This window comes from Pezoporus flaviventris, unplaced genomic scaffold (assembly GCF_033815535.1).
Source record: "Pezoporus flaviventris isolate CSIRO_AGI_PZ_B2104156 unplaced genomic scaffold, CSIRO_AGI_Pfla_v1 ptg000001l, whole genome shotgun sequence".
Taxonomy (NCBI): Eukaryota; Metazoa; Chordata; class Aves; order Psittaciformes; family Psittacidae; genus Pezoporus; species Pezoporus flaviventris.
In genome coordinates this window covers 35,296,710-35,321,144 of record NW_026892549.1, presented here as the reverse complement: position 1 = coordinate 35,321,144, position 24,435 = coordinate 35,296,710, and the positions used below count along the sequence as shown (strand labels likewise).

The window sequence follows — 24,435 nt, the reverse complement described above, 5'->3', positions numbered from 1 at the left end:
TTCTCTTTTCTTGCTATACTTTATTTTCATCCAGAAGCAACTTGTTATAGGTGTCTGTAAAACCAAGAACATAAGAGATTTCTAAGATTGTTTGATATGTAGACAGACAAGCTCTACACTAATTAATTAATAGCTGTGATATAGAATTAATTTCTAAAAAAAAAATTGTTTTCTTTCAAACTTTGAGCTTTTTGTTACCTATCGTAGAATCAGGAATAGAGATGAAATTTCATGTTTTCTGTCATGGCAGCAGAGTTACTGCATGAAATCACAAAAGGAAAAATGAGGGTAATTTTGAGGAATATATGATTATTGGGGGGGGGATTTGCAATTTTAGATTGGAACAGACTCTAGAAAATGTATTTCTACGAGTAGTGCAGATGGGCAGGTTGATCAAATAGAGTTTGGCTTTTCTTTTCACACTTGTCTAATTTTATTACCATAAAGTTCCCTTGTTAGAAGCACAAAGCTTTTGCGGGGACCATGCATTGTTTGGTTTCCTCCAGTCACATTCCTGTACTACCTCTGGGATGGGGAGCTGCTGGCTTCCCCAGGGTGCTGGCGCAGCTTTGGAGGCCTGTCCCAGGAGCAGCTGCAGACCTGCCAGTGGGAAGCTGTCAGGGCATGTTACCAGAATAGATCAGAGGCAAATTATTAACCGTAAGCAAAGGAGGGGGGGCCTGTAATCTGAGCCTGTACAGAGTGTTCTTGGGTGCTGTACATACTGCAGGGGTGGTTTAATATGCCTCATCTTCATACATCACCTCTTAGTTAAGCCCTGAGTCTAAAGAGATGACCTCTCCTGTTGGCTGCCTAGGAGGCGCAGGAGAGCGAGTCGAGGAGTAGAATAAACAAATACAAACTTTGGGCAATGCTCTGGTGTGGTTGTAGCAAACCATAGCCATCATTTATTGTGAACTGCAGTTGCGGGGAGTGCTGGAGTAATCCTGCACAAGGTGTAGAAAAATAAATCGATACATTTTCCTACTGTTTTGTTTCATTTAACTCCTGCTCATTTGCATTTTAACCCCTTGTGGCTGTTTCGGGCAGGTGGAAAAGGCATTCAAAGGCAAGAAGGAAAACTATTGCCGTAGGGCAGCCAGGCTACAGGGCACTGGGGGGAAATGGGGCTGCAGTGGGTGCTCCGGGCACTCCCCATGTTTTCCTGGATGGATGAATGTAAGATGTGAAGGTATCAGTACCTGGAAAGAGGAACTGGTGCTTTGCTTCTGCCATCCTGTCCGCATCCCATTTCCCCTTTTTAGAATTGTTTTCTGTAGGAAACTAAAATGAAATAAACCAACAGCTAATCTGAACTGGGTTCTGATCTCTTAGTGGTGCTTCGCTTAGGATTGTGGCAACGTTTTACTGCATTTCCTGCCTTTTCTTTCTTTTTTCTTTCTTTTTTTTAAGCAGTGACGTGCACTCTGAAAGCTGGAACAAAACAGAGTGCTTCAGTTAGCTCAAGAGCAGAACTTTCCTTGCTTAGAAATTTCTAATTTTAAATAATTTATGCATGACAAATAATTAATTCATTTACTTTTTGAAGATACTTGACTTTTAGTCATAAGGGGAGCCAAGTCTAAAAACCACTCCAGCTCATAGTACCCCACTTCAGTTTGTAATCACAGAGAAGTTTTATAGACAGAGGTAATTAATCCAAACTGACAAATAGGATTAACATTGAGGCATTGCTTTATTTTAATAGTCTTGCTTAAAGTATACTGTGAGCATTCATCACATTAGTAAAGGCATTTGCCTCCTGTAGGAAAGCAAGCTGCACTAGCATCGCAGATGAGGCTGGGATGGAAATGGTCTCTTTTTCCTGACCTTTTTTTCTCATGGGAGACCCTCTCTTTCTTAAACCTAAGAAGTCCACTGCTGCCCTGCTTTTTTCTTTTTTAGACACTGCTGTGTTAGTTTATCATCAAGAGGAGATTGAAGCCTCTGTGCACAAAGGATTTGTCTTCAAGTGCCAGTACTGTGGTCTTCCATACATTTGCTCATGGATAGTAAAGATGAGCTCAAGAAGCTCCCAAGCGCTTGTACCACAAGCCACAGTTTGTCATCCTCTCATTGTGCCAGTACAGTCATTTGTGAGGCCAGGCTTTGTGCTGTAAACTGATCTTGGAAATTACTAAAAGTAATGTGTCAAAAATGAAGTAATCTAAATTACATGCAAGATATCTGGGGTAAGGGCACTCTGCAGCCCACTGCGGCTGGACATCTGGGTTATGACCAGATCCCAGGTGATTTCTTACTGACCTTCAAGCTGCTTGTTTTAAGAAATGAATAACTCCTTTCTTTTTGTTTATAACAGACACATCCAGACATGTCATCAATGCATCTGAAACGTACCCTGTGCCGGATACCTTAGAATATGGAAACAGAACATATCAGCTCTTACGTGGGAATTTTACATGGTCTTCAGCTTTAAAAACCTGCATGGCAAACGGCGCGGAGTTGGTCAGCATCACAAACCAGTATCACCAAGCTTTCCTCACAGTCATCGTGAATCGCCTGGGATACAGCCACTGGATCGGGCTGTTCACTTCAGATGTACGTAGTGGACTCCCTGGCTGTGAATTTGTTTCTGCAGAGGAGTGTTTCCGGAATTAAGCTAATGAGCTGCGTCGCTCATTTGAAGTCACAGGAAATTTGCATCTGGAAATGAAACCCGGGAAAATTTGAGCCCTAACAAGTTTTTTGCGTCGTAGTGCGTAAATCTAATGAGAGCTGGTTTGGTGCAATGAGTACTGAAAACTAAAAGCCATAGAAAACGTTTAAAAACATGCAAAAAAAAATAAAATATCCCTTGTAGGGTCAACAATGAAATTATGTTGCTTCATTTGTAGTGGCTCAATGGCCCAAATAACCACTAGCTGAAAACAGCAGGTTAGATGTAGTTTGTGGTCTCCAAGAAGTAAGTTGCGAGGATCTTTGGAGTTCCCTTTTGTGGATCCTTCTAGATCTACCCAGCTTTCAGAAAAGTAAAAGCCATTCTGTAATAGCTGGGGAGGATGCCATCAGAAGATGAACTTCTGTGGTGCTAAAGCCTATCAGAAAGATAACCTGAAATTTGTTTTGGCAGAACGGGCTTAACTTTGAGTGGTCGGATGGGACAAGGTCTTTGTTTACCTTCTGGGAAGATGACGAGTCGCAGGCCTTTGGCAGCTGTGTTTACATCGATACTTGGGGGCACTGGAAAAGTGCTAACTGTGAAAGACGTCTGCAAGGAGCAGTTTGCCATGTGCCACCTAGTAAGTCGGAGTTCAGTTTTATATTAAATCTGTGTAACTGCACATGTGTGCATTGACAGTGGAAGTATATGAAAAGAAACTCATTAGAGGTTAAACAGTGATGATAGTATTATTCAAAACTTAAATGTATTTCTGGCATTTCCTTGTTGCATCTCCTATTTTCCCCATGAAATATTGGCCATAAGGTCTGGTCCATAGGGAAATGGAAAGAGAACTTTCATAATAGAAAAAGATACAGGAAAATTACTTTGTCTCTTCAGCGAACACTATATTATCTGTGAAAAATGATGATTGCTAATAACCTAGCTTGAAGGGAAATCAATTCAGTTTGCTGCAATTAACTGTAGGATGGGAGAAGGGAAGCATTTAGAGCAAAGTGAAAAATTAAAGTCACATCTTCACTGATTGCACGTAAAAGATTTTGCAGCTTTTTTCTGTAAAGATAAGAATATTTTCCTGTACCCTAAAACATGTGTTTCCTGCACTGCTCTGTCAATTACCTGGGCTTCATTTGAATCCAGAATTCTGGTCTGGAGCTCCATTCAGCCCAGGACTACAGAGTCTTTGGCAGCATCCAGTTCCCAAAATAGTTCTTGTCTGGTGGTATTTATCACCAAGGGTTTGCCTACAGCTTGTTATAGCTTCAGAATCTGTTGAGAAGAAAGCTGTTTTGGAATCCTTCAAGACAAACATGATTCCTTCGCATGTTTTTTGTGACTAAGCTGGCTAATTTTCTGATTTGTTTATGTCAAGTTCTGTAATCATATACAGCCTAAGGTTTATTTAGTTATTTTTAAATGTGTTTTGTGGCAAAGTAGGAAGCATGGGAGAGACTATAGGTAACATAGCCAGATCTACAGCGCTGCCAAAAAGTGATGCTGCAGTGAGCTTATGGAGTTGCCCCGAGTCAGAGGAATCTGCTGCATCATGTTGCCCACTGGAGAGGCTGCCTGCTGCTTACTGGGGGAAACCCTCCTCTGTGCCACGGCATTTGGCATCAGTTATCTGTGCAATGCCGTCCTTGGAATCCCCGGCCCTCTGGGAGATCCTGGGAAGCCCTGAGTGCTCAGATGTGCCTGTAGTTAGCTCATGACTCCCTCTGCACATCAGCACCGGTTAGATTGTCCTGGTACTGCTGTTGCAATCCAGCGAGGATTTTGATCAGAAATAAAGCCAGCTTTACAATTCTGATACAAATATATACAACTGCTACATTTTCACTTTGAAAAAATAGAGGCATGATGCAATAACATGCTTATTAGCACTACTCCAAAACAGAACGTGGAATGTGATATTAATGTGTATATTGTTGTGCCAATAAAGCCATGCTGTTATTTCTATCACAGAAAAGAAACTCACTGCCTATAAAGCCTTATGTTCAGAAAAAAGTGTTCCCTGGATCAAATTCAAAAACAGTTGCTACAGCTTTTCCACAGTTCTGCAGGGCACAAGTTTGGATACTGCATATGAAGTCTGCAAAAATCAAGGTAAGTAACTATTCTGTAGCTACAAAATATCATTGTGATACATATTATCTGAAATTACTGAAATCGTGGCATGAGTTTTCACTAGCTCAAGGTGCTGATAGTGAAGTTCATAAGCCAGCTACAAAGCTGGATGCAGTTTACATTTAAAAAAAAAAAGGTCCTTTCCATCCAAAATATTGATTTCTGGAATAACACATAAAATTAGTTTTTCCCTTCAAACTTCTTTAAAATCACGTGAGAACAGTTTTGCATCAGCCTGAGCATTCTCGCATTAATTACAAATTTAAGAATTTATACTGTATAACCAGACTTTTCAAGCTTTTCAATTCAGGCTCGTAATATTAACATTTTGAAATGCAGTATTACATTTCAATGACATAGGTTGTTTGAAAACTTGTTCTGTGTTTACTTTGTAGGATCAAATCTTCTAACTATTCAAGATGAAGACGAAAATGCCTTCATTTTGGAAGAATTGCACAGTTTTGGTTATTCTGTGCAAATGGTTTGGTTGAACGTCCTGCTTGTTACAGACAGTAGGTTTTGAATCTGTTCCGTATTTTGATTATTTTAACGCTACCATCTTCCTTTGAGATTTTGGTTTTTTTTGATGCTTACCCATTTAAGATGCAGTAAAACCAGTCAAGTTTCTTGTAATCATTACTTCTTAGTATACTGAATACTCAGTATGGATATGTGCATGTGAATGCCCTTATCTCCGTCTTAAAGATGCACTACAGCCTCTTACGTCAAATACATAGAATGTTTTTAAATCCTTCAAGTAAAATAAGGAAATGATATAGTGGTCAAACAGACAAAATCCTGGCATTCTGTAATACAGTCTTTTTTATGTGAGGGTAAGTCCAACTGAAACAGATATTTATCAAACTGCTGTGATATTTTATAATGATTTATGACTTCTGCCTGTAGATGAGACAGTCTCCTGGTTTGATGGCTCTCCCTTAAACTACTCCAACTGGGGCATCAGGGAGCCTGAATTTGATCATCTCAAAGGGAATTTCTGCATCAGCCTGAGGACTACAGATGGTGTCTGGCAATTATCTTCATGCAGAGAAAAAAAGGGATTTGTTTGTAAAATGGATGCAGGTATGGGCTTCCATAAAAGAAGACAGTTGTGTCCTTATAACCATTGTTTTACATGTTCCTTGTTGCTTGCTTACTTGCTCTTAGTGTTCATGAATAATTCCATCCCTTGGTATGATTAAAAATAGAAAAAACCCAGCTGGGGTACCCTCCTTTTGAGGAACCTGGGCAGCCACTGTGTTATTGCTGACTGCAGTAGACTTGCTGTTGTATGGTTGAGCCATGTGCAGAGCATCAGGTTGACCTCCCTAGACCCCGTATGATAGGAAAGCCACAAAGACACTGCATTAGTAGGAATGCGAGTCTGTGAGAACTGGAGTGTTTCCAGAGCTCACCCCAAGTGCCTGAGTCACTGCTGGATACAGTAGCTACCACTGCAGGCTTCTGCTCATGCATTTATACTTTAAAAAGTGGATAAATACTGTTGCTCATCCTTGCATAAGTCTCAGTTAATATATCCTGCCAAGTTTAAGGGATTTTAGGTAACAGATTAGATCATGTTTAACTTGGCCATTTGGAATCCTATTGACATGGGTCAAATTAAACAAAGAACAGTCTGCTCTTGTATGGTTTTAGATAGATTGTCTTCTCAGTATGAATTCTACAGTGAGTATGTATGGTAACTTCTGTTATCTCTGTGGGCAATTTTATGATGGTTCTGGATTCTATTTCAGATATTAATGCAACAGAACCCTCTGAAAAAGGTAAGTTGTCTCTGTACTTCCTTTCTTTTTTTTTTATGTAAGAAGTAATAAAATATTTTGAGCTGGTATTTTGTGAGGTAACATTTTTTGCTGTTAAACCTGTAATTTAAAATGTGTGACATATGGGGAGTAATAATATGTTTTCCATAAAACATCTATGTGTTTATATTTAGAATTATCTATTATAGCTGTATTTTCTTCTGAACCATTTCTGTCCTCCCTTTCAGCATCAGACCGTAGACTTGTCGCTGTGGCTGTTCTCGTGACACTGGTGATGCTGGCTGCCATTTCCCTTTTCCTGTGGTGCCTCTACAAGCAGAATAACCAGCTCTTCCGCAGGATGCTGTGGGTCAGAAATGCTTATTTGCCACAGATCAATGCTGATGTTCCTGCTTTGGAAGAAAGCATCCTCATTTCTGATTTTGAGAGAAGTGACAACAATTAATTGATCAGAATTAGCAAGCAGTCACATCTTCCATGTGAAACTCCATGATCTGCAGTGGTTTTCTCCTTCTTGGGAGTTTCCCCAGGGCACCCATATCCAGAGAAACTCTTGCAGTCATTTGTATGAATACCATAGGGGCTCCCTACCTTGGAGAGCTTTTGCTTTGTGTTAGGATGAAGTGAGGATGCAAGGCAGAACCACTGGGAAACTGGCTCCTTTGGGGCAAGCCAGGAACTGTAAATACTCCCACACTATAAACTTCCAACTGCTCATGTAGGGCAGTCATGTCCAAGGCCCCAGAGCAGCAGGCATTCTCATGAAACTTTTTCCTTTGGGAGCAACTGGGCTTTTGTTTTGTTCTTATATGTTGCAGAATCTGCTCATGAGCCAGCATTAAAATTTGGCATCGAATTTAGGAACTCTGAAACATACCCCAAGGATTATGGGATAGATTTTATTCTTTTAATAGCCATTCCTTCTGCAGAATGAGCAGTTACTTTTCAGACCGTGGATTCCTGCCAGGTGGATTTCCAAGCTTGCAGAGAGATGAAGTCACTTTTCAATTGAGGGTGCCAGAGTTTTGGTAGTTTGGCCTGTGATACCTATTTCGTGTTATAAAACAAGTTAGTCTAGAGATATAATGGCATCTGGGGTTTGTCATCCCCAAGGTAATATATTAATTTGAGATGCATCCAGTGCCCTGTTAAAATGTAACTGGGTGATATCTTGCCTAGGTTATTTCAGAAATGGAATCCCATCAATCTCTTTTAAAGACACTTTGGGGCAATATCTGTTTGAAGAAAAAGAACTGCTGCTGAAGTTATGGTAATAAATTGCTTTACTGTTCACCTACAGTATTTCTGCAAGCAGTATTGATGTGTGCTCTTCTGAGACCCTGCTCTCAAAAGCTAAGGATTATACGTGGGGAAGCTGTTCCCAAAGGGTGCTGTAGTCCTATAAGCTGATGTAGCAGACCCTCAGAAGGACACTTTTCACTTTCAGTGTTCATACTAAGGTGCTAACAAAGGAGGTAGACTTAGTTGACCAGTTGGTCTGCAGGCTGGTGGTTGTGAAGGACCCAGCTCAGGTCTCAGCACTACCTCAGTTACAGCAGCCCAAGATAGCAGTGCTTACTCTCCATGGGATCACCCTCAGGAACCCTTCACCCGCGTCTCTTGGAAGTTCGTGGCAGGTTCTCAGGGATGTTATTTCTTGTTTTTATTGCAGTGGGGAAAAACAAAAGGTTGGTCCGGACAAGCCATTTCAGAGAGGATTTACTGTGCCTTCAGTGGCCTCTGTGAGCTGCTGCACAGGGCTGCATTTGTTGTGGGGCTTGTTGGTTTGCTTGCTTTGTGATGACTCATTCTAGCAATTTAGCAAGAGCCCTAACATGGAGGTACATTCCTCTGAATTAGGGAGCAGCCAAGACCAGCTGAAATGTTTTTACACACAGTTTGTGCACATGCACAGGAATGTATGGCTGCCTTTCAGTTACATTGCTAGAAACAAGAATTGCCTGTTCGTGTCATGATTACATATAGGGCTATTTTTAAAAAGTATTTAATACAGACAGTATTTCTGTGCCGGTTTACAGAACTGTTAAAAAATGTTGTCAGAGGCTGCAGATGGTTTTGATCCCAATATAATTTTCAACTTCCTGTTTTCTGTAATTTCTATGGGTGTAGCTATCGCAAGTTCTTAATCTGAGGTTTTTCTATCATATAAAATATAAACAGCTTTTCTGTGTATATTTTGGCTAATGGCTTGACCCCATACATTAGTATTCAGTAATGTTTTAAAGGTTTGGGTTTAATCATTTAGATTTGTCTATGGGGCTGTTTTTATATGAAGTCTGTCATTAGAGTTTGTGGACTGAAACCTTTGAGTACAGTTGCCAGATCATCTGCAGTTTGTATGTATGAACTGTGATAGCTTCTTTACCACCAAGAGAAGAGAAGAAAAAAGGTTGTGACCATTTCCCCCTTGCCCATGAGTATTTCACCTGTGTAAACTAGCAGTTGGAGGAACTTAAACCAACAAATCCCATTCTTCACATTCACTGACTAGCATGTAAATTCTGCCTTCTCACAGTACGGCAAGCAGAGTGGCTTGCAGGATGGGTTTTGTTTGCCAGAGTAAGCTGTGTTTTCTCCAAGGATGTGTATTCATCAGGCTACAGTGTTGTTACCGGTTACACGGGCTCTTGTCAGATTTTGATGTAATTAATGAAGGTGTATATTCTTTTTCACAAAACTTGACATAGGCATTTTATCAATTTTCCTTGAGGAATGTTGTAATCTCTTGAATATGAATGTTTGAAGGGCAGTGGCATAATAAATAATCCTAACCTCAAAATAGTGATCGTTGATTAATATTAACTCTGATGTAGGTTACCTTACATTAAGGGAAAAATAGTTCAAGCAGTATTTTCTCACTCCTTTGAAATGGTTTTGAGGGAACAGACCCTTAAATATTTATTTTTAAATCTTTCATCATTAAACTTTTATAATTGCAGGTATTAGTCACTCAAGAACATAACTGTTGATTGCTTTCTAGTGTTTGTTCTGGGTTTTGTTACCCATCTTTTGTTTTCCCTTAATCAGAGGTCTCCTGTACTGTTCCTCATGAGAGTGTGTGGTGACTATGGTTTCACTGCTGACCTTGCTGATACTGGCAGTGAGTTTCACTGTATTATTTCAGCTGGAAAATTAAAGTGTCCTTCATAAATTTGTGTGCTGTAATTTTCTTGACTCTTTCCCCAGCTTTAATTGGCTGCAGGCTTTAGTGTCTCATAGCAGCAGTCCCCAAGCTTCACACCAGCTCATCCTGGTAGAAGAGGAACAGCTTGCACCAGCCTCCTTTCTTACCATGTGGCTAAACATAGGTCTGGGCATTGCAAACAGTCTCCACATGTGGTGGTCTTAGTGTATAGTGGCCTCAGTGTTTCCCAAAGCATGGACAAAGGTGTCCCAGAATGTGTGTGCAGGAGGTGCTGGGAGGAGGAAGGAGCCACAGCATCTTCAGTAAGGATGAAGGATTAGAAGCATGGTGCTGGCGCACAGATATTCTCCCAGCCTACTGCCTGTTCCCAGCAGCCCTGGGAGCTGGAGCCATGAGAGATGAGTGATGGGCTGGAGGTATTTTCCTGCTGGACTGTAGAGGCTGTGCTTTGTGGGAGCTTCTTGTTTCTGCCACAAACAAGGTAGAGATGTATGGACTGTAGCACAGTAGCTTCCATGCCTAGCATCAAAGTGCTTCCCATGTCAAGGAACTGGGTTCACCAGAGTCTGAGCAGGTAAATGAATGTTGCATTTTCTTGTGCCATGCCAGCTCCTTTGACAGTGTTTACTGGAAGGAAAGTGTTGGATATTTTCATACCACTTGGGGAATGGAAGGGTATCTCCACCAGAGGTAGATACATTCAGGTGAACATATGACAAACTTTGCCTACCAGATGTTGGGGTCTGGAAAAAAATCCATGTCCTTAATTTCTGCAAAATCCATTCCGGGAGAAAATTTGCCTCCTGGTCCTTTTAGCAGTACTTGCAGTGTGTCTCTGAGGGAAGGAGGTGCCTCATGCAGCTGTCACATTCCAGCCAGATGGGAGTCTGCAATGGGAACATATGTATCCTGGAGAGGTCCAGCATGAACAGGCAGAGTGAAGGGCTGTGGCACAAGGCTGTAAGTGGGCAACATGACCCTCAAACAAAGCCCCTTCCAGCTGCGCCTCTCCTGGGTGCAGTGCTGCCCTTTGTCCAGCGATCCTCCTCTCTTCTGCTCTCCTTCTCCCTTCCCCTACCTTCACACACACTTCTGTGGCTGGGTCATGACAAGAGAGGGGCCATGGGGCTGCTTGAAATCTGTGGAGTGCAGTCTGGAAGGTCTGCAGAAAAAAAGGTAGGGGTTTGCATGCTCTGTGAGACTTGACCAGCTCTGGTTCCCTGGGCACCATCGCACAAATTCCTGTTTAACTTAGGCTCCTGCTTTTTTCTTTCATCACGTTGCCCCTCCATTAGTGTAGTAACAGGTATCCTCAGTATCTTGTAATAATAAACTACTGTGATGAAATCCGTGGCATGCTTTTCTTCCAGGGCATTGAGAATGTTTCCCTTAAAAGCTAAATTAGCACCTTTTCTTGAGCTATAATAATAATATAATATTTCCGTTGTTAATAAGTGGAATGTTGGTTTTAAATCCCCCCAGGCCAGCGCTGATCTATTGCAAGCTGATGCAGCCCTCGTGTAGATGACTGTCAGGTGCAAATTCACAGGAGTTAACGATTCTCTGAGATGGTAACTATGTTCTGAATTAAAGTTATCTTGGGGCTTGGAAACACAGTCTCGGTTTGGCCACTAGATGGCACTGGAACACACAGAGCTGGAAAACTGGGCTGTGCAAGAATAAAAATCAGGGAGCTGCTCCGGATCCTTTCGAAGTTTTAGTTAAATGAGCAGCAAAGTTCCCAAGTTACGGGACTGCAAATACCTGTGTCAGCTCTTAGCCATAGCTGGAACATTACAAAGCTGTGTTAAAACAGCTTTCCAAGTCTCAGGGTTGGTTCTCAACAACTTTAAGGAGATGCATTGAAATGCTCTGATTTTTAAGATTTTTAAGATTTTTAAGGTTTTTAAGTTGGTCTGTGGCTATTTCTTTTGTTTGGTGAGTGACGGGAAAATCCACTTGGGTTCCTGAGTATTAAATGAATAAGTAAGTATATCCTTGAGGTATGTTTTCATTCTGATCCCTTTGCTGGAAAGGTAATTCATGGAAAATGCTCCAGCCAGGTCCCTGGATTTGGTAAATGGATTTGCTTTAACGTTTTATTCCTTGACTGTAGCAGTGCAGGCCTTTACTTACTAATGTACACGGGAAAAAGAAAATGAAGACATAGAAATTGAAATTATTATACATTTTAGACATCCATTCCATAAGTAAACTTTCTACAGCACTGTTGAAAGCAGATTTATTTTCTCCTTCTCTCAATTTATTCTGTAAAGTGCTCAGAGTGTAAGAGTTGCTGATCCCTTTCTATAGCCATTATCTTTATGCAGGATGACTACGATTTGGATTCCAATAATATACATTTAAGCATAAAAAAGGATGTTGAGAATCATTTTGGAATAAAGCCTCACTGCAAGGTCTTAGTTTTTATAATGTTATGCCCTTATACTGCAGCTCTTCTAGACCTTCCCAATTTTCCTGTGATGAAGCAATTGCAGCTGTCAAAGGAAGTGTACTAGGCCCAGCCTGCCACAGTGCTTGCAAGTAACACCACAATAATTTGTAACTACTGAAATGGTTCTCAACTGCAGTCATTTCCAAAAATGCACAGTTAGATAATAGTAAAAACACTTCTACTACAATTTCCTTTATTTTTGATGCTTATTTTTGTTCCTTGGCTTGTTACTGTTGTAACAAATCCTAACGTTTTCTTAACCTCAGCCTACAGACTAAATCTCTACTGCTGTTCTCAGAAATAAATGCTTCAAAGCATAGTTTTAGTGGCAACAGCTAAAACTATAGATACAAGGTAAATCTTCAAATGTGTAGTGGGCTAAAAGTCACTCTTCTCTGCATGCTAGTAGGGAAAGATTCTTTCTCTGAATCACACATATAAAGCCTAACAACCTGTATGCCACAGAGGCAGCCAGGCTGCAGCTAATGGTGGCAGTCACTGGGTGGTTGAAGGCCATCTACCACTACTGGGTTCACTGGTAGAATGCAGTGGCTGGGTCAATGTCTCAGAATATACACTGGAAAACAAAAACTGTCCCCCTATCTTCTCAGATTTTTATACATGGATGTTCATCTTAAAAAATTAATGCTGTACAAAAAATCCTCTGTATTTTACAGAAAAGTAGTCCATCAAGTACTTTTGTAGAGCTATTTATTCAGGTCATTTATTCTGAAGCATGATCTTAGGCCACTGAAACGATCCATAACCTGATTAAACCTGCTTTGCCATTTCTTCCTGTCCTAAACTTTGTGTGTGTTGTAGGTGAGAAGCCCTTGCTGGAAACCAAAAGCAAGCTTGCATGGTGCTGATAAAAGGCAGACTTTACCTCCTCAGCAGCTTTGGGCTGCATGGCTTCACCAATGCTGGATTTGGGACTCCATCCCAGATCTTGATGCTTCTGGGTTCATTCAGGTATGCAAGCAGAATCTCTAACATTGGACACTGCCAATAAGCTGGAGTACATAAACTTTTAATATAAAGTAAAAAAATATTCTAAGTCATGTAAGGCTTCATTTGTTACGGGCCTAGCACAGGTTACCCATAATTCTGCTTTATCTGTACTATTTTCTTTTGGGACGTTTCTCCTGATCCTAACAGGTTTACCTATTATATATCTGAAATCTGTCACCTACCTAAATGCTTACATGACCTAGGCATTATATATTATGCTATTTAATATTCAAGAACATCAGAAGGATTCTCTCTGAAAAAGTAAGAAGGTGTTGTTTCTGCTGCCACATATCATGTCCTGTGGGATGACAACTGTTGCGAGGCAAATTAATTGCTTTAATTATTGTTTCAAAAATGAACATCGAAGATGGAGTTGTACACATGTGACACATTGTTACGATAAAAAAAAGTAAGGTTCTCTTCAGTTAAATGTGGAAATGCATCAGAACAGCTTCAGTAGGCTTTCCATCTGGAAAGAACAAATTAATAGAATACCTACAGAAACAGCAGCTGCTTTACCCTTTAAAATAGCTGCAGTATAAATAGCAGAGTGGCTCCTCCCCACACACCATACCCAGGAATGCAGCTGACATTGGTTTTACCACTGCAGGTTTCTGGAGTGCCTTGCCCCACCGAACACAGCACCTCAAAACCAAAAGGACACATGCAAAGAAGGAACTCTTTAATTTTAGTTCTGTTTTCCCCCAGAGAATTCACAGACACAGGTGATGGGGCCCCTGATGACCTGTTCACGTGGATTGTACTTTGAAGTTGTCTTTGAGATGTGCCTTTGAGTGGTCCAGTTGCCTTAGCAAGTCTGGAGCTGGATCCCAGGTGGGGATAGCCGCCCGGGAGAAGCAGCAGCCCTTGCAGGAGAGAGCCATGTCCCGGGCTCCTCCTTCCTCCTCCTTTGTAACACTTGGTGGAAACAGCAACTTCCCGCACAGCAACTGCTCAGTTTAAAGCTGTCAGGTACGACTGACTTACAGGGCAGCTTTTGGCAGACTTACAGATAACTGTTCCTAGTTCCATGTGGGTCTGCTGGAGTGTGTCTTTGGCCAAATCTGGTTCAGGAGCTGCTGGACAGACTGTAAGGCCCATGACATTCAAAGCAAAGCCGTAAGTTATGAGAAAGGGCAGGAATGGTTGCCCTCAGTTCTACCAGGATCATAAAATCATTAAAAATTTCCTTCTTGAAGTTAGATGCATTTAATCCATTTGCATAATAACATCCAAAAGAAGAAAATTAAGTCTGACTTGGACATTATTCAACATTTATGGATGTGGTATTTAAATAGAGCTCTAATACAGCTAGGAGGTTTTGTGTCTCCCTCTGGAGACAGAGTAACATTCAATAGATGCTGAAAAAAGCTGGAGCCCTAGAAAGCTCACATTGGAACATGATACCAAATACAAGGACACCCAAAACAAATGCAAGGCTTAACCTAAGGTGCACAGTGCTATATCAGTGCTAGTGTATTGTTTTTATGACTGCATTTTAAAGCAGTTGTTCTTCTGATCCACACTAACTGCTGGGAAAGAAAAATAAAGCTTACTTGGACAATAATAAGATTTTCTGGCTGGAGGCCAAAACTTCACAGGAGAATACTGAAGCATAAATATGCTTTGTTTGACGTCTTTGTTTCTGATAGATGTTGAGTGAATTCAGGAGGATGACAGCACTTTGAACAAAACCAGCTGGGGGAAGTCAGTTCGCTAATTATTAACCCTCTAGAGAAGAGATTGAATTGGAAATGAGCATACAAAACATTCTGGGAAAATATAAAAGGTAATGTGGATCTCTCTGGAAAAGAAATACCTGTTCTGTGGCTTGTATTTTATGCAGAAAGGGAGGAGATAATTTGTGATATATAACTGAATTTAAGATGGATAACAATTCAGTCTTAGACTCATTTTCTCCCTGTAGTATGATTCAGCAGTTCTGAAGCAGAAATAAGTCAAACACCTAAGGAATCATGAGAAATTATACATTTATAGTCATATAAATCGGGGGGGGGGGGGGGGGGGGGAGACTGTGTCTGCCTCTTGACCACTTTGCAATAAGGAAAAGTGGGTTTTCAAAGCTCTAAAGAGGAGAGGAGCACCAAGCTGCAGACTTGCCTTAGAAAATACTATTCAAAGGCTACTGTGGTAAATATTCAGAACCCTAATGTCAAAAAATAAATCACAAGAAGGTGGGTGGAGGCAAAGCATAATATAATAATCTTTGGAAAGTAGACTCTGCTGTTACATATTTACGTCTTACTCTACCTGGATGCTCTAATCCTTACACTTCAACTTGGACAGAGAGGTGGTTATGTAGTCTGTACAGGTATTTTTCGTAAGTGTTTTAGGGACAGAAAAAAGGAAGCATTAGATATGGGCATTACACTGAATTCCAGTGCAGTTCAGTGTTTAACTTGTGGCCAGTCTTAGCTATAATTATATCATGAAATGGAAACAGAAAAAAAAAATAGATTAAAGGAAAAAAAAATCCTGGTACAAAAAAAAAAAAAACAAAACAAAAAAAAACAACAAAAACCCAACCCAACCTGAGGGGGGGAAATATAAAAAAGAACCAGCAAAAAAACACCAAACACAAATCGAAAGATGGGAGAAGAAAAGATATTTAGGAACAGCTTTCACCATTTGCTTAACATTGGAATTCTTTTCCTGGTTGGTATGTTGGTTGCAGCACAGAGACATCTGCTGTTAGCAAGTAAGCGCCAAAATAGACATAGCAGAATGCATTATTTAAAACAAATAGATCATGTGGGATGCCAAACTGATTCTTGTTTTCTTCCCCATAATTCAGTGTGTAGTCATTTTAGGTGTCAGGCTGTTAGAGAAAAATGTTACTGTTAGGCAACCTTTTTAAAGCTGAATTGCTTGATAATTAATTTCCTATCAGAGATGTGGCAGGAGGCTTGGAACTGGATGATCTTTAAGGTCTCTTCCAACCCAAACCGTTCTGTGATTCTATGTGCATATTTTTGACTTTGGAGTGCTGTAGGTGGTATTACAAGGTCAACTAAAGTCCTATCCTGTAGCCTATACAGTAGCTAGCAAAGTACATTCTGAACTTGTCCATTCCGTGATTGTTTGCAGCTCTCTTTAGTTATTTTGATGTCACTCGTGTGTGTGTGTGTGTGTGTGTGTGTGTACTGACAGATAATAGAAATGATGAACTGGAGTAATTACAAAGTGTGCCATTTCCAGAATGCTGCAATAGTTTCCTGTCCCTTCCAGGACTGATTTAAATTACAACTAGTTATGTAAAATGAACACTTACAGTATTTGTGACCAAAAACATTAAACTTGAGCGTCTCACAATGACCATGAATGACAGTCTTAGAATGTTACCAGGCACTTCAAGATCAGAGGGGAAAGCTGCATATTTGCACAGGAATTCCTGCAAAAGGGACCCAGCCCCTCCTGCTGGTGAAGTGCCAGTTGTGTGAGATGCTTCAATTGTGGGTCCTGCTGCTTTCATCCTGCCCTTGTGAGAAAAAAACAAACTTCCAACCAAGCAAACAAATCTAATGGGTGGAATATTCAAGATATGAGGGCATGCATCACTGTTTCTGTGCTTAAGCAATTATAATACTAATAACAAACAAGTAGCCGAATGACATCAGAGCAATGGTCAGTCATTGAATCCATGAATCAACCAGTCTTTATTCCTGTATCTCAGAGAAGAGCTGGGCAAAAAGAAAAGAAAAGCTGTGCATTTTACTGTTGTGCTGTTTGGTGGCAGGTACAGGCAAAAACCTCTGTTTCCTGCCTTTACTACTATTGCTATTTCATCTTGACCAGCTCACCTGGTTTTTGCTTTGAGTATTCCACCTATAAAATGAGGGGGAATGGGGTGTCTTCTAGGGAGAATGATTGCCAAGTACTATGCAAGTTGCAAAAACATCTTGTTACTAAAGGGAGCCCCTTTTGCATGAAATACCTTATTCATCACTGTTTCCAGACTACTTCTGAAGGCAAACAGATACGTGTTATGCCAGAAAACTCTTGGTAAAATTTCATTTCCAAAGCTATTTTTTTTCCAACTAAACTTGAAATAACTTTTTTTTTTCTCAGTTAAGGCTAATAGTAGTAAGAGGAAGGAGCTAAAATGATGATGTAATGAAATGGATAAACTAAATCTATTTTCAGTTATGTATTGGGTTAAAAATGTGAGATTACCATCCCAAGATGTTTCATTACAGCGTTGTTATGGTGTTATATTAGAGCATTAGCAATCTTTCAAAATCCATGGTATTGTTTATAAAAGTAAAGTAATTGAAGGCAACTTCTGTTTAAAGGGATCTCTAGCACTGTGTTTGTGTTTGCTCATGCTTTCTTTTTACAGTATCACACAGTATCACAGTATGCTAGAGATTGGAAGGGACCTCAAAAGATCATCTAGTCCAATCCCCCTGCCGGAGCAGGAACACCTAGATAATGTTACACAGGAATGTGTCCAGGCGGGTTTTGAATGTCTCCAGGGAAGGAGACTCCACAACCTCCCTGGGCAGCCTGTTCCAGTGTTCCGTCACCCTCACTGAGAAGAAGTTTCTTCTCAAGTTTAAGTGGAACCTCTTGTGTTCCAGTTTGTACCCATTACCCCTTGTCCTATCATTGTTTGCCACTGAGTAGAGCCTGGCTCCATCCTCGTGACACTCCCCCTTTATAGATTTATATGCACTAATAAGGTCACCCCTCAGTTTCCTCTTCTCTAGAGACCCAGCTCCCTCAGTCTTTCCTCATAAGGGAGGTGCTCCACTCCCTTAATCATCTTTGTTGCCCTGCGCTGGACTCTCTCCAGCAGGTCCCTGTCCTTCTTGAACTGAGGGGCCCAGAACTGGACACAATATTCCAGATGGGGTCTCACCAGGGCAGAGTAGAGGGGAAGGAGGACCTCTCTCGACCTACTAACCACCGCCCTTCTAATACACCCCAGGATGCCATTGGCCTTCTTAGCCACAAGGGCACAGTGTTGGCTCATGGTCATCCTGTCGTCCACTAGGACCCCCAGGTCCCTCTCCCCTACGCTGCTCTCTAACAGGTCGTTTCCCAACCTATACTGGAACCTGGGGTTGTTCCTGCCCAGATGCAGGACTCTACACTTTCCCTTGTTATATTTCATCAAGTTATTCCCTGCCCAACTCTCCAGCCTGTCCAGGTCTCACTGAATGGCAATACAACCCTCTGGCATGTCAGCCACTCCTCCCAGCTTAGTGTCATCAGCAAACTTGCTGATAGTACACTCAATTCCCTCATCTAAATCATTGATGAATATATTAAATAATACCGGTCCCAGTACTGACCCTTGAGGCACTCCACTAGATACAGGCCTCCAACTAGACTCCCCCCCATAGACTACAACTCTCTGGCTTCTCTCCTTCAGCCAGTTCGCAGTCCACCTCACTACCTGATCATCCAGTCCACACTTCCTCAATTTAGCTGTGAGGATGCTGTGGGGGACTGTGTCAAATGCTTTGCTGAAGTCAAGGTAGACCACATCCACCGCTCTGCCATCATCCATCCACCGTGTTATTTCCTCATAAAAGGCTAAGAGATTGGTCAAACATGATTTCCCCTTGGTGAAGCCATGTTGACTGCCCCTCATAACCCTCTTATCCTTGATATGCCTTAAGATGGCACCAAGGATAAGGTGTTCCATCACTTTCCCAGGGACGGAGGTGAGGATGACCAGTCTATAGTTACCCGGGTCCTCCTTCTTGCCCTTTTTGAAGACTGGAGTGACATTTGCTTTCCTCCAGTCCTCAGGCACCTCTCCCATTTCCCAAGACTTGGTAAAGATGATGGAGAGTGGTCTAGCAATGACTTCCGCCAGTTCCCTCAGCACCTGCGGGTGCATCCCATCTGGACCCATGGATTTATGAATGTCCAGATTGCTCAACTGGTCTCTAACCCATTCCTCATTGACTAAGGCAAACCGCTCCGTTGACCTGACTTCATCTAAGGTCTCAGGGGTACAGGGCTCTTCAGGACTGCCTGCGGCAGAGTAGACAGAGACAAAGAAGGCATTCAGTAACTCTGCAATCTGTATCTTCTGTCAACAGGGCACCCATCCCGTTCATCAGTGGGCCCACATTGCCTCTGGTGTTAGTTTTATCTGCCATGTATTTGAAAAAGCTCTTTTTGCTGTCCTTGACCCTTCTCGCCAGGTTTAATTCTAAGGAGGCCTTAGTCCTCCTAGCTGCCTTCCTACATCCTCTAGCAGCAGCCTCATATTCCTCCCAGGTGGCCAGCCCCTCCTTCCATGACCTGTAAACTCTCCTCTTCCACTTGAGCATACCCAGCAATTCCCTATTTAGCCACACAGGTCTCCTGGCCCTCTTCCTTGACTTCCTACGTGCCGGGATGCTCTGATCTTGAGCTCGGAAAAAGCAATCCTTGAATGCCAACCAACTATCTTGGGCCCCTTTACCTTCAAGCAGCCTTGCCCATGGGATTTCCCCTAGCAATTGCTTGAAAAGGCCAAAGTTTGCCCTGCTAAAGTCCAGGGTTGCAATTCTACTTGGTATTCTACTAGTCCTACCACACAAGATCCTGAACTCCACCATCTCGTGGTCGCTGCAACCAAGGCAGCCCTCAACCCTTACTGCTTCAACCAGACCCTCCTTGTTAGTGCGGATGAGATCCAGCAGCGCTCCTCTCCTGGTCGGCTCATCCACCATTTGCAGGAGGAAGTTATCATCCATACACTGGAGGAACCTCCTGGACTGTGGCTGGGTTGCCGAGTGGTCCTTCCAGCAAACATCAGGGAAGTTAAAATCCCCCACGACGACCACGGCCTGTGACTGTGAGGCCGCTCTCAGCTGCCTGTAGAAGGCCTCGTCAACTTCCTCACCCTGATCTGGTGGTCTGTAACAGACACCCACAACAGTATCCTCCCTGCCAGCCTGCCCCTTAATTCTCACCCACAGACTCTCAACTCGCTTGTCATCTGTCCCTGGACAGAACTCAGTGCACTGTAGTTGCTCCCGCACATAAAGAGCAACCCCACCACCCCTCCTGGCTGGCCTGTCTTTCCTGAAAAGGACATAGCCCTCCATGACTATATTCCAGTCATGTGAGCTGTCCCACCACGTCTCTGTAATTGCCACCAGATCATAGTCTCCTGACTTAACACAGGTTTCCAACTCCTCCTGCTTATTCCCATGCTGCGCGCATTGGTGTACAGACATTTCAGGGAGCGAGCTGAGCACACCGATTTCACCCTAGGATTATAGGAGGCCTCCCAGTCTTCATCAATTCTGGAGTGCCGCCCCACTGGGGCAAGCCCAGCTACAACCCCATCCGCCTTCGAATCTAGTTTAAAGCTCTCCAAATGAGCCCTGCTAATTCGTGCCCCAGCATCCTTTTGCCTCTGAGATAAACCTTTCCCACTTGTCCTTGTCCAGACTGGTGCCCTATAAAACCAGCCGTTATCAAAGAATCCAAAGCCCTGCCTGTAGCACCAGTCTCGAAGCCAATCGTTTATGGACTGAATCTTCCCATTCCGTCCCACATCATCAGTGGAAGATGGAAGGAGTGAGGAGAAGATCACTTGAGCCCCGGACTCTTTCACCATCCGCCCCAAGGCCCTGTAGTCTTTCTTCATCCCCCTCAGACTGCGGGAAGCAGCTTCCCCCCCACCTGTCTGGAAGATCAGCAGCGGGTAGTAGTCTGTCGGGTGCACCAGGTTGGGGAGCGCCCTAGTGATATCCCTGATCCGGGCTCCAGGCAGACTACACACTTCCCTATGATGAGGGTCAACTCTGCATATCGGGCCCTCTGTTCCTCTCAGAAAGGAATCGCCTACTACAATGACCCTTCTTTCTTTCTTATCAGAGGCAGTCTTGAGGTGCAAAGTTGACCGCCTTTTCCTATGTGGCCTTGTAGGCGGGCCTTGCCCCACATTCTCACCTACCTCTCCTTCAAGATCCAGGGCCTCAAACCTATTAGGGAGGGACACCTGGGGAAGCAGGACAGGAACCAACCTTTGCATTTAAACGTGTTAAATGCATAAAATATGCTCTGACTTGGAGTCTCCACGAACTTTTGCTTTTAAAGTCAAGATTCTTGGCTTCCCTTCTGCTTGTTCCTGTTTTGCCTGTCTGTCATGTCCTCTCTGGCAGGGCCTGTGGCTATAAAAGTGTGTGGGAGTAAAGGTTAAAGATAAATGCTAGGTTTAACAAATACAGTTATTGTTGCCATAAGGATTCCCTTCTAAAGTTAGTGGTTACATCACTAAGTTAATGTTAAAATCAATATACTTTTAGCACTTTGTCTTTCTGAAGAGTACAGGTTGTCAAGTCAGGGGCTAGATTCAGAAGGGGAACATAGTCTAACTAACTGTGGACCCTACACTAGTAAGTAAACATTCAACAAGAAACAATGAGAATGTGAGACAGTGCTCCAGTAGTAACAGTACTCATTTGCAAGGAAAAGGAAGAGGGAGCCCTAAATTCCACTTTGTGCTTGAAGAAATATTTCAGTGCTTAGAATAAAGCAGATCAGCTCCAAAAGGAGACACTGAGAACTTGTTTTAGCCTGGTACTTACTGAATTAAGAACAGATTCAGCTTGAACACAGCTGATGATCTCTATAATGTATGTCTTTCACAGAGATGATCTCTGAAGTGACCAGATCCTGAAGGCTTTATAGCTTGAAGTCTACTCTGAAGTTTTGTCTAGAAGCTTATTACTGGTTAGTGCATGTGTGGAGCACTGCTGATCTCAGTCATAAGGGATCTGTACTGTTATGTACTATCTTCATCTTCTTCATTCTCCCTCATATATTCTGAGTCAAGTACATGAAACCAGCTCACCAGCAGTACTTGTGCAGTGATGAAAAGCTGATAGCAATACTCTCATAGACTGTCCCTGATTTACCTTTGGTGTCAAGCACAGAGAGGAGTTCTATAAACTCATTTGTATGCACTGTCCACCCACAAACTTTATCTTGAGTTGCGCGAGCGTTGAGTCACAGACAGGTAGTTCTTGTTCAAGTCCCAGCTGCATGTGGGTAATAACAAAAGCTATTTCAGTCTCACCCTCAGAAATAACAAGAGTAAGGTACAAATAATTTCTTTACAACAAAGCCCACTCACTTCAGTAGAAAAATGTGAACAGCTCCAGTTAGGAGTGCCTGCTGATTTGTTCACCCAGTAGGAGTTTTCCTCCAGATCAAGAAATTATATGGTGGACCATGTAATTTGATCAGCCAGATCATTCTTGTCTGCATGCTTGCTGACCTTGTAAAAAAACTGTCTAGAGGCTGAGATGGTAAATACTGCATTTAGAAAAGATGTGTTGGCACTGCCCAGATAGATCATCCTTCTCTGGATGCACATTAATTCTATCCTTTATCACAGCTCTTCTGCTTTGCCTGGCACTGATATTAGGCTTACCAGCCTTTAGCGTTTTCCATCCTGTCCCCTCATTTCCATCCTGAAATCTTTTTTTAGAGATCAGTGTCACATTGCCACCCTCCAGCCTCCCAGCACAGAGAGAGTTTAAAGAGAAAGGTAGAGCTATTAGTAGGTCTGTTATTTCAGCCTTATTACAGCCTTTCACAATTAGCACCTTTCAGGCAGAGTCTCTGCAGACTCCCTCAGAAAGAAGGGCTCAAGTATGGGGTTTACGTGTTTATTCTAGTGTCCACAGGCAAATACATCGTTTAGCTTCTCTGAAAATGTTTTGGCCCCTCTTTTTTTTCACTTTACAGTTGTCATTTGTGCCATCAGACTCCAGTGGGCTTCTTGGTCTAGATGTGTCTAAGGAATGATTTAATATTATCCTGGATTCCTTTTCCTAGCTGCTGATCACACTTTTTTATTGTTCTTTCACTGTACATTCCTTTAATGTGTTGGTTTATGAATCTTTCTGTGGTTTTTATTTTGAGGTGACTTAAACTTCTTGTTTCTAATAATCTACCCAGTGGTGAGATTATCTGTGCTCATTTCCTTTTACCAGTTCTCAAAACTTTAGCAGATGGCATATGCTGATGCTGTGCTGTGCATCCCTCATCAAATTCAGCTCCACCTTTTAGAATTTACTGTTTCTAGTTCTCCTTTTTGTTTCTTCTTCACAAGCTTCCTCATTTCTATGTCTCTTTCTTTTGAAACTACAGGTAACTGCTGTGAATGCTTGACCTTTGTCGAGCCTGTGGGAATTTTAAATATAAACACAGGAACAGCAACTGTAAGCAGAAGATGTAGGACATGATTTTCCGTGTTGGTGAGGACCAAATGAAGGGCTGCATCTCTTCAGTGGCCTCCCTGTCTCACTACTCCATGAAGCAGTATTGACGGAGTCAAATGTAGGCTGTGTTACGTTCCAATGCTGCAGTGTCCTGACAACACAGGGATTATCTGAAGTACAGTTTTTGGTTGTATTCCCCACACTATTTGCCCTTTTTGCCTATCTTTCTCTCTCAACATACCCATTCTGCCCTTCTGGTCAGGCAGGCAGTCTGCAGACTCAGTACTACAGATGCTTAAAGGTGGCATTTTGGTCTATGTGGATTCTATGTCAACTGCTGGTTCCCTACTTTTCTAATTTGATTTGACTGTAAGATCTCCTTAATAAATTTCACTACTCCATCACCAGTAAAGGTGACTTATATTTTCTATATATTTTATGTTCTGGTATGGTAATATCTTACACATGTCTTGGATGTCATTGTCTTTGCATAAGACTAGACACTTGATTTCCATCAATTTATTATTTGGCTTTTTAGCATTTGTGTAGAAGTATGTGTGTTGCAGTGTTTGTCTCCTTCATCTCCCATTTGAAAGGCACTTTGGTTTTCATTCCTTATTCCTGCGCTCTGGCCTCTCCTGCACCTAAAAGGCAATTTCCAAGCCTTGGCTGATTGCATGGGGACTAGTGTGTTCCCTACACCTGCTGCTCTTCAGATCATAGCTTAATCAATCACAGCCTTTAAATGCCAGCAGTTTAGCCCCCAATGAGTCCACCCTTTTCACGCGGGCTCTTTTAATCTCAGAAGTGCTCCCGAGTCCTGATCAATCCGAAATTTTGTTCTTTGTAACATCCTTTAAGCTGCATATTGAAAGTTTGCCCCTTTCAGGTCACACAAAAGGTGGTGAGAGCATTTTGGAGAGTGCCATTGGAGAAAGTCTCATCTTCATCTTCCCTTCAACAAGCTAAATTTTGCCTCCAGAACATCATGTGAGACTCAAAACCATAGGCTCTTCCCCAGCACTTTTATTGAAACTGTTCTGCTC

The 24,435-nt window shown here is 42.2% G+C and overlaps 1 protein-coding gene across 2 annotated transcripts in view; it reads left to right on the top strand.

The window, feature by feature from the left end:
- LOC133268458 (secretory phospholipase A2 receptor-like) overlaps window positions 1-7,849 on the top strand; it is a 36,313-nt gene extending 28,464 nt beyond the window's left edge. For both annotated transcript variants that reach the window (XM_061451609.1, XM_061451598.1), the window contains exons 24-30: window positions 2,321-2,559; window positions 3,092-3,260; window positions 4,607-4,747; window positions 5,164-5,280; window positions 5,675-5,851; window positions 6,523-6,552; window positions 6,780-7,849. In XM_061451609.1, the coding sequence (XP_061307593.1) occupies window positions 2,321-2,559; window positions 3,092-3,260; window positions 4,607-4,747; window positions 5,164-5,280; window positions 5,675-5,851; window positions 6,523-6,552; window positions 6,780-6,997 (1,091 nt within the window). In that variant the 3' untranslated portion in view covers window positions 6,998-7,849. The remainder of the gene's footprint in view (window positions 1-2,320; window positions 2,560-3,091; window positions 3,261-4,606; window positions 4,748-5,163; window positions 5,281-5,674; window positions 5,852-6,522; window positions 6,553-6,779) is intronic.
- The last annotated feature ends 16,586 nt before the right edge of the window (window positions 7,850-24,435 follow it).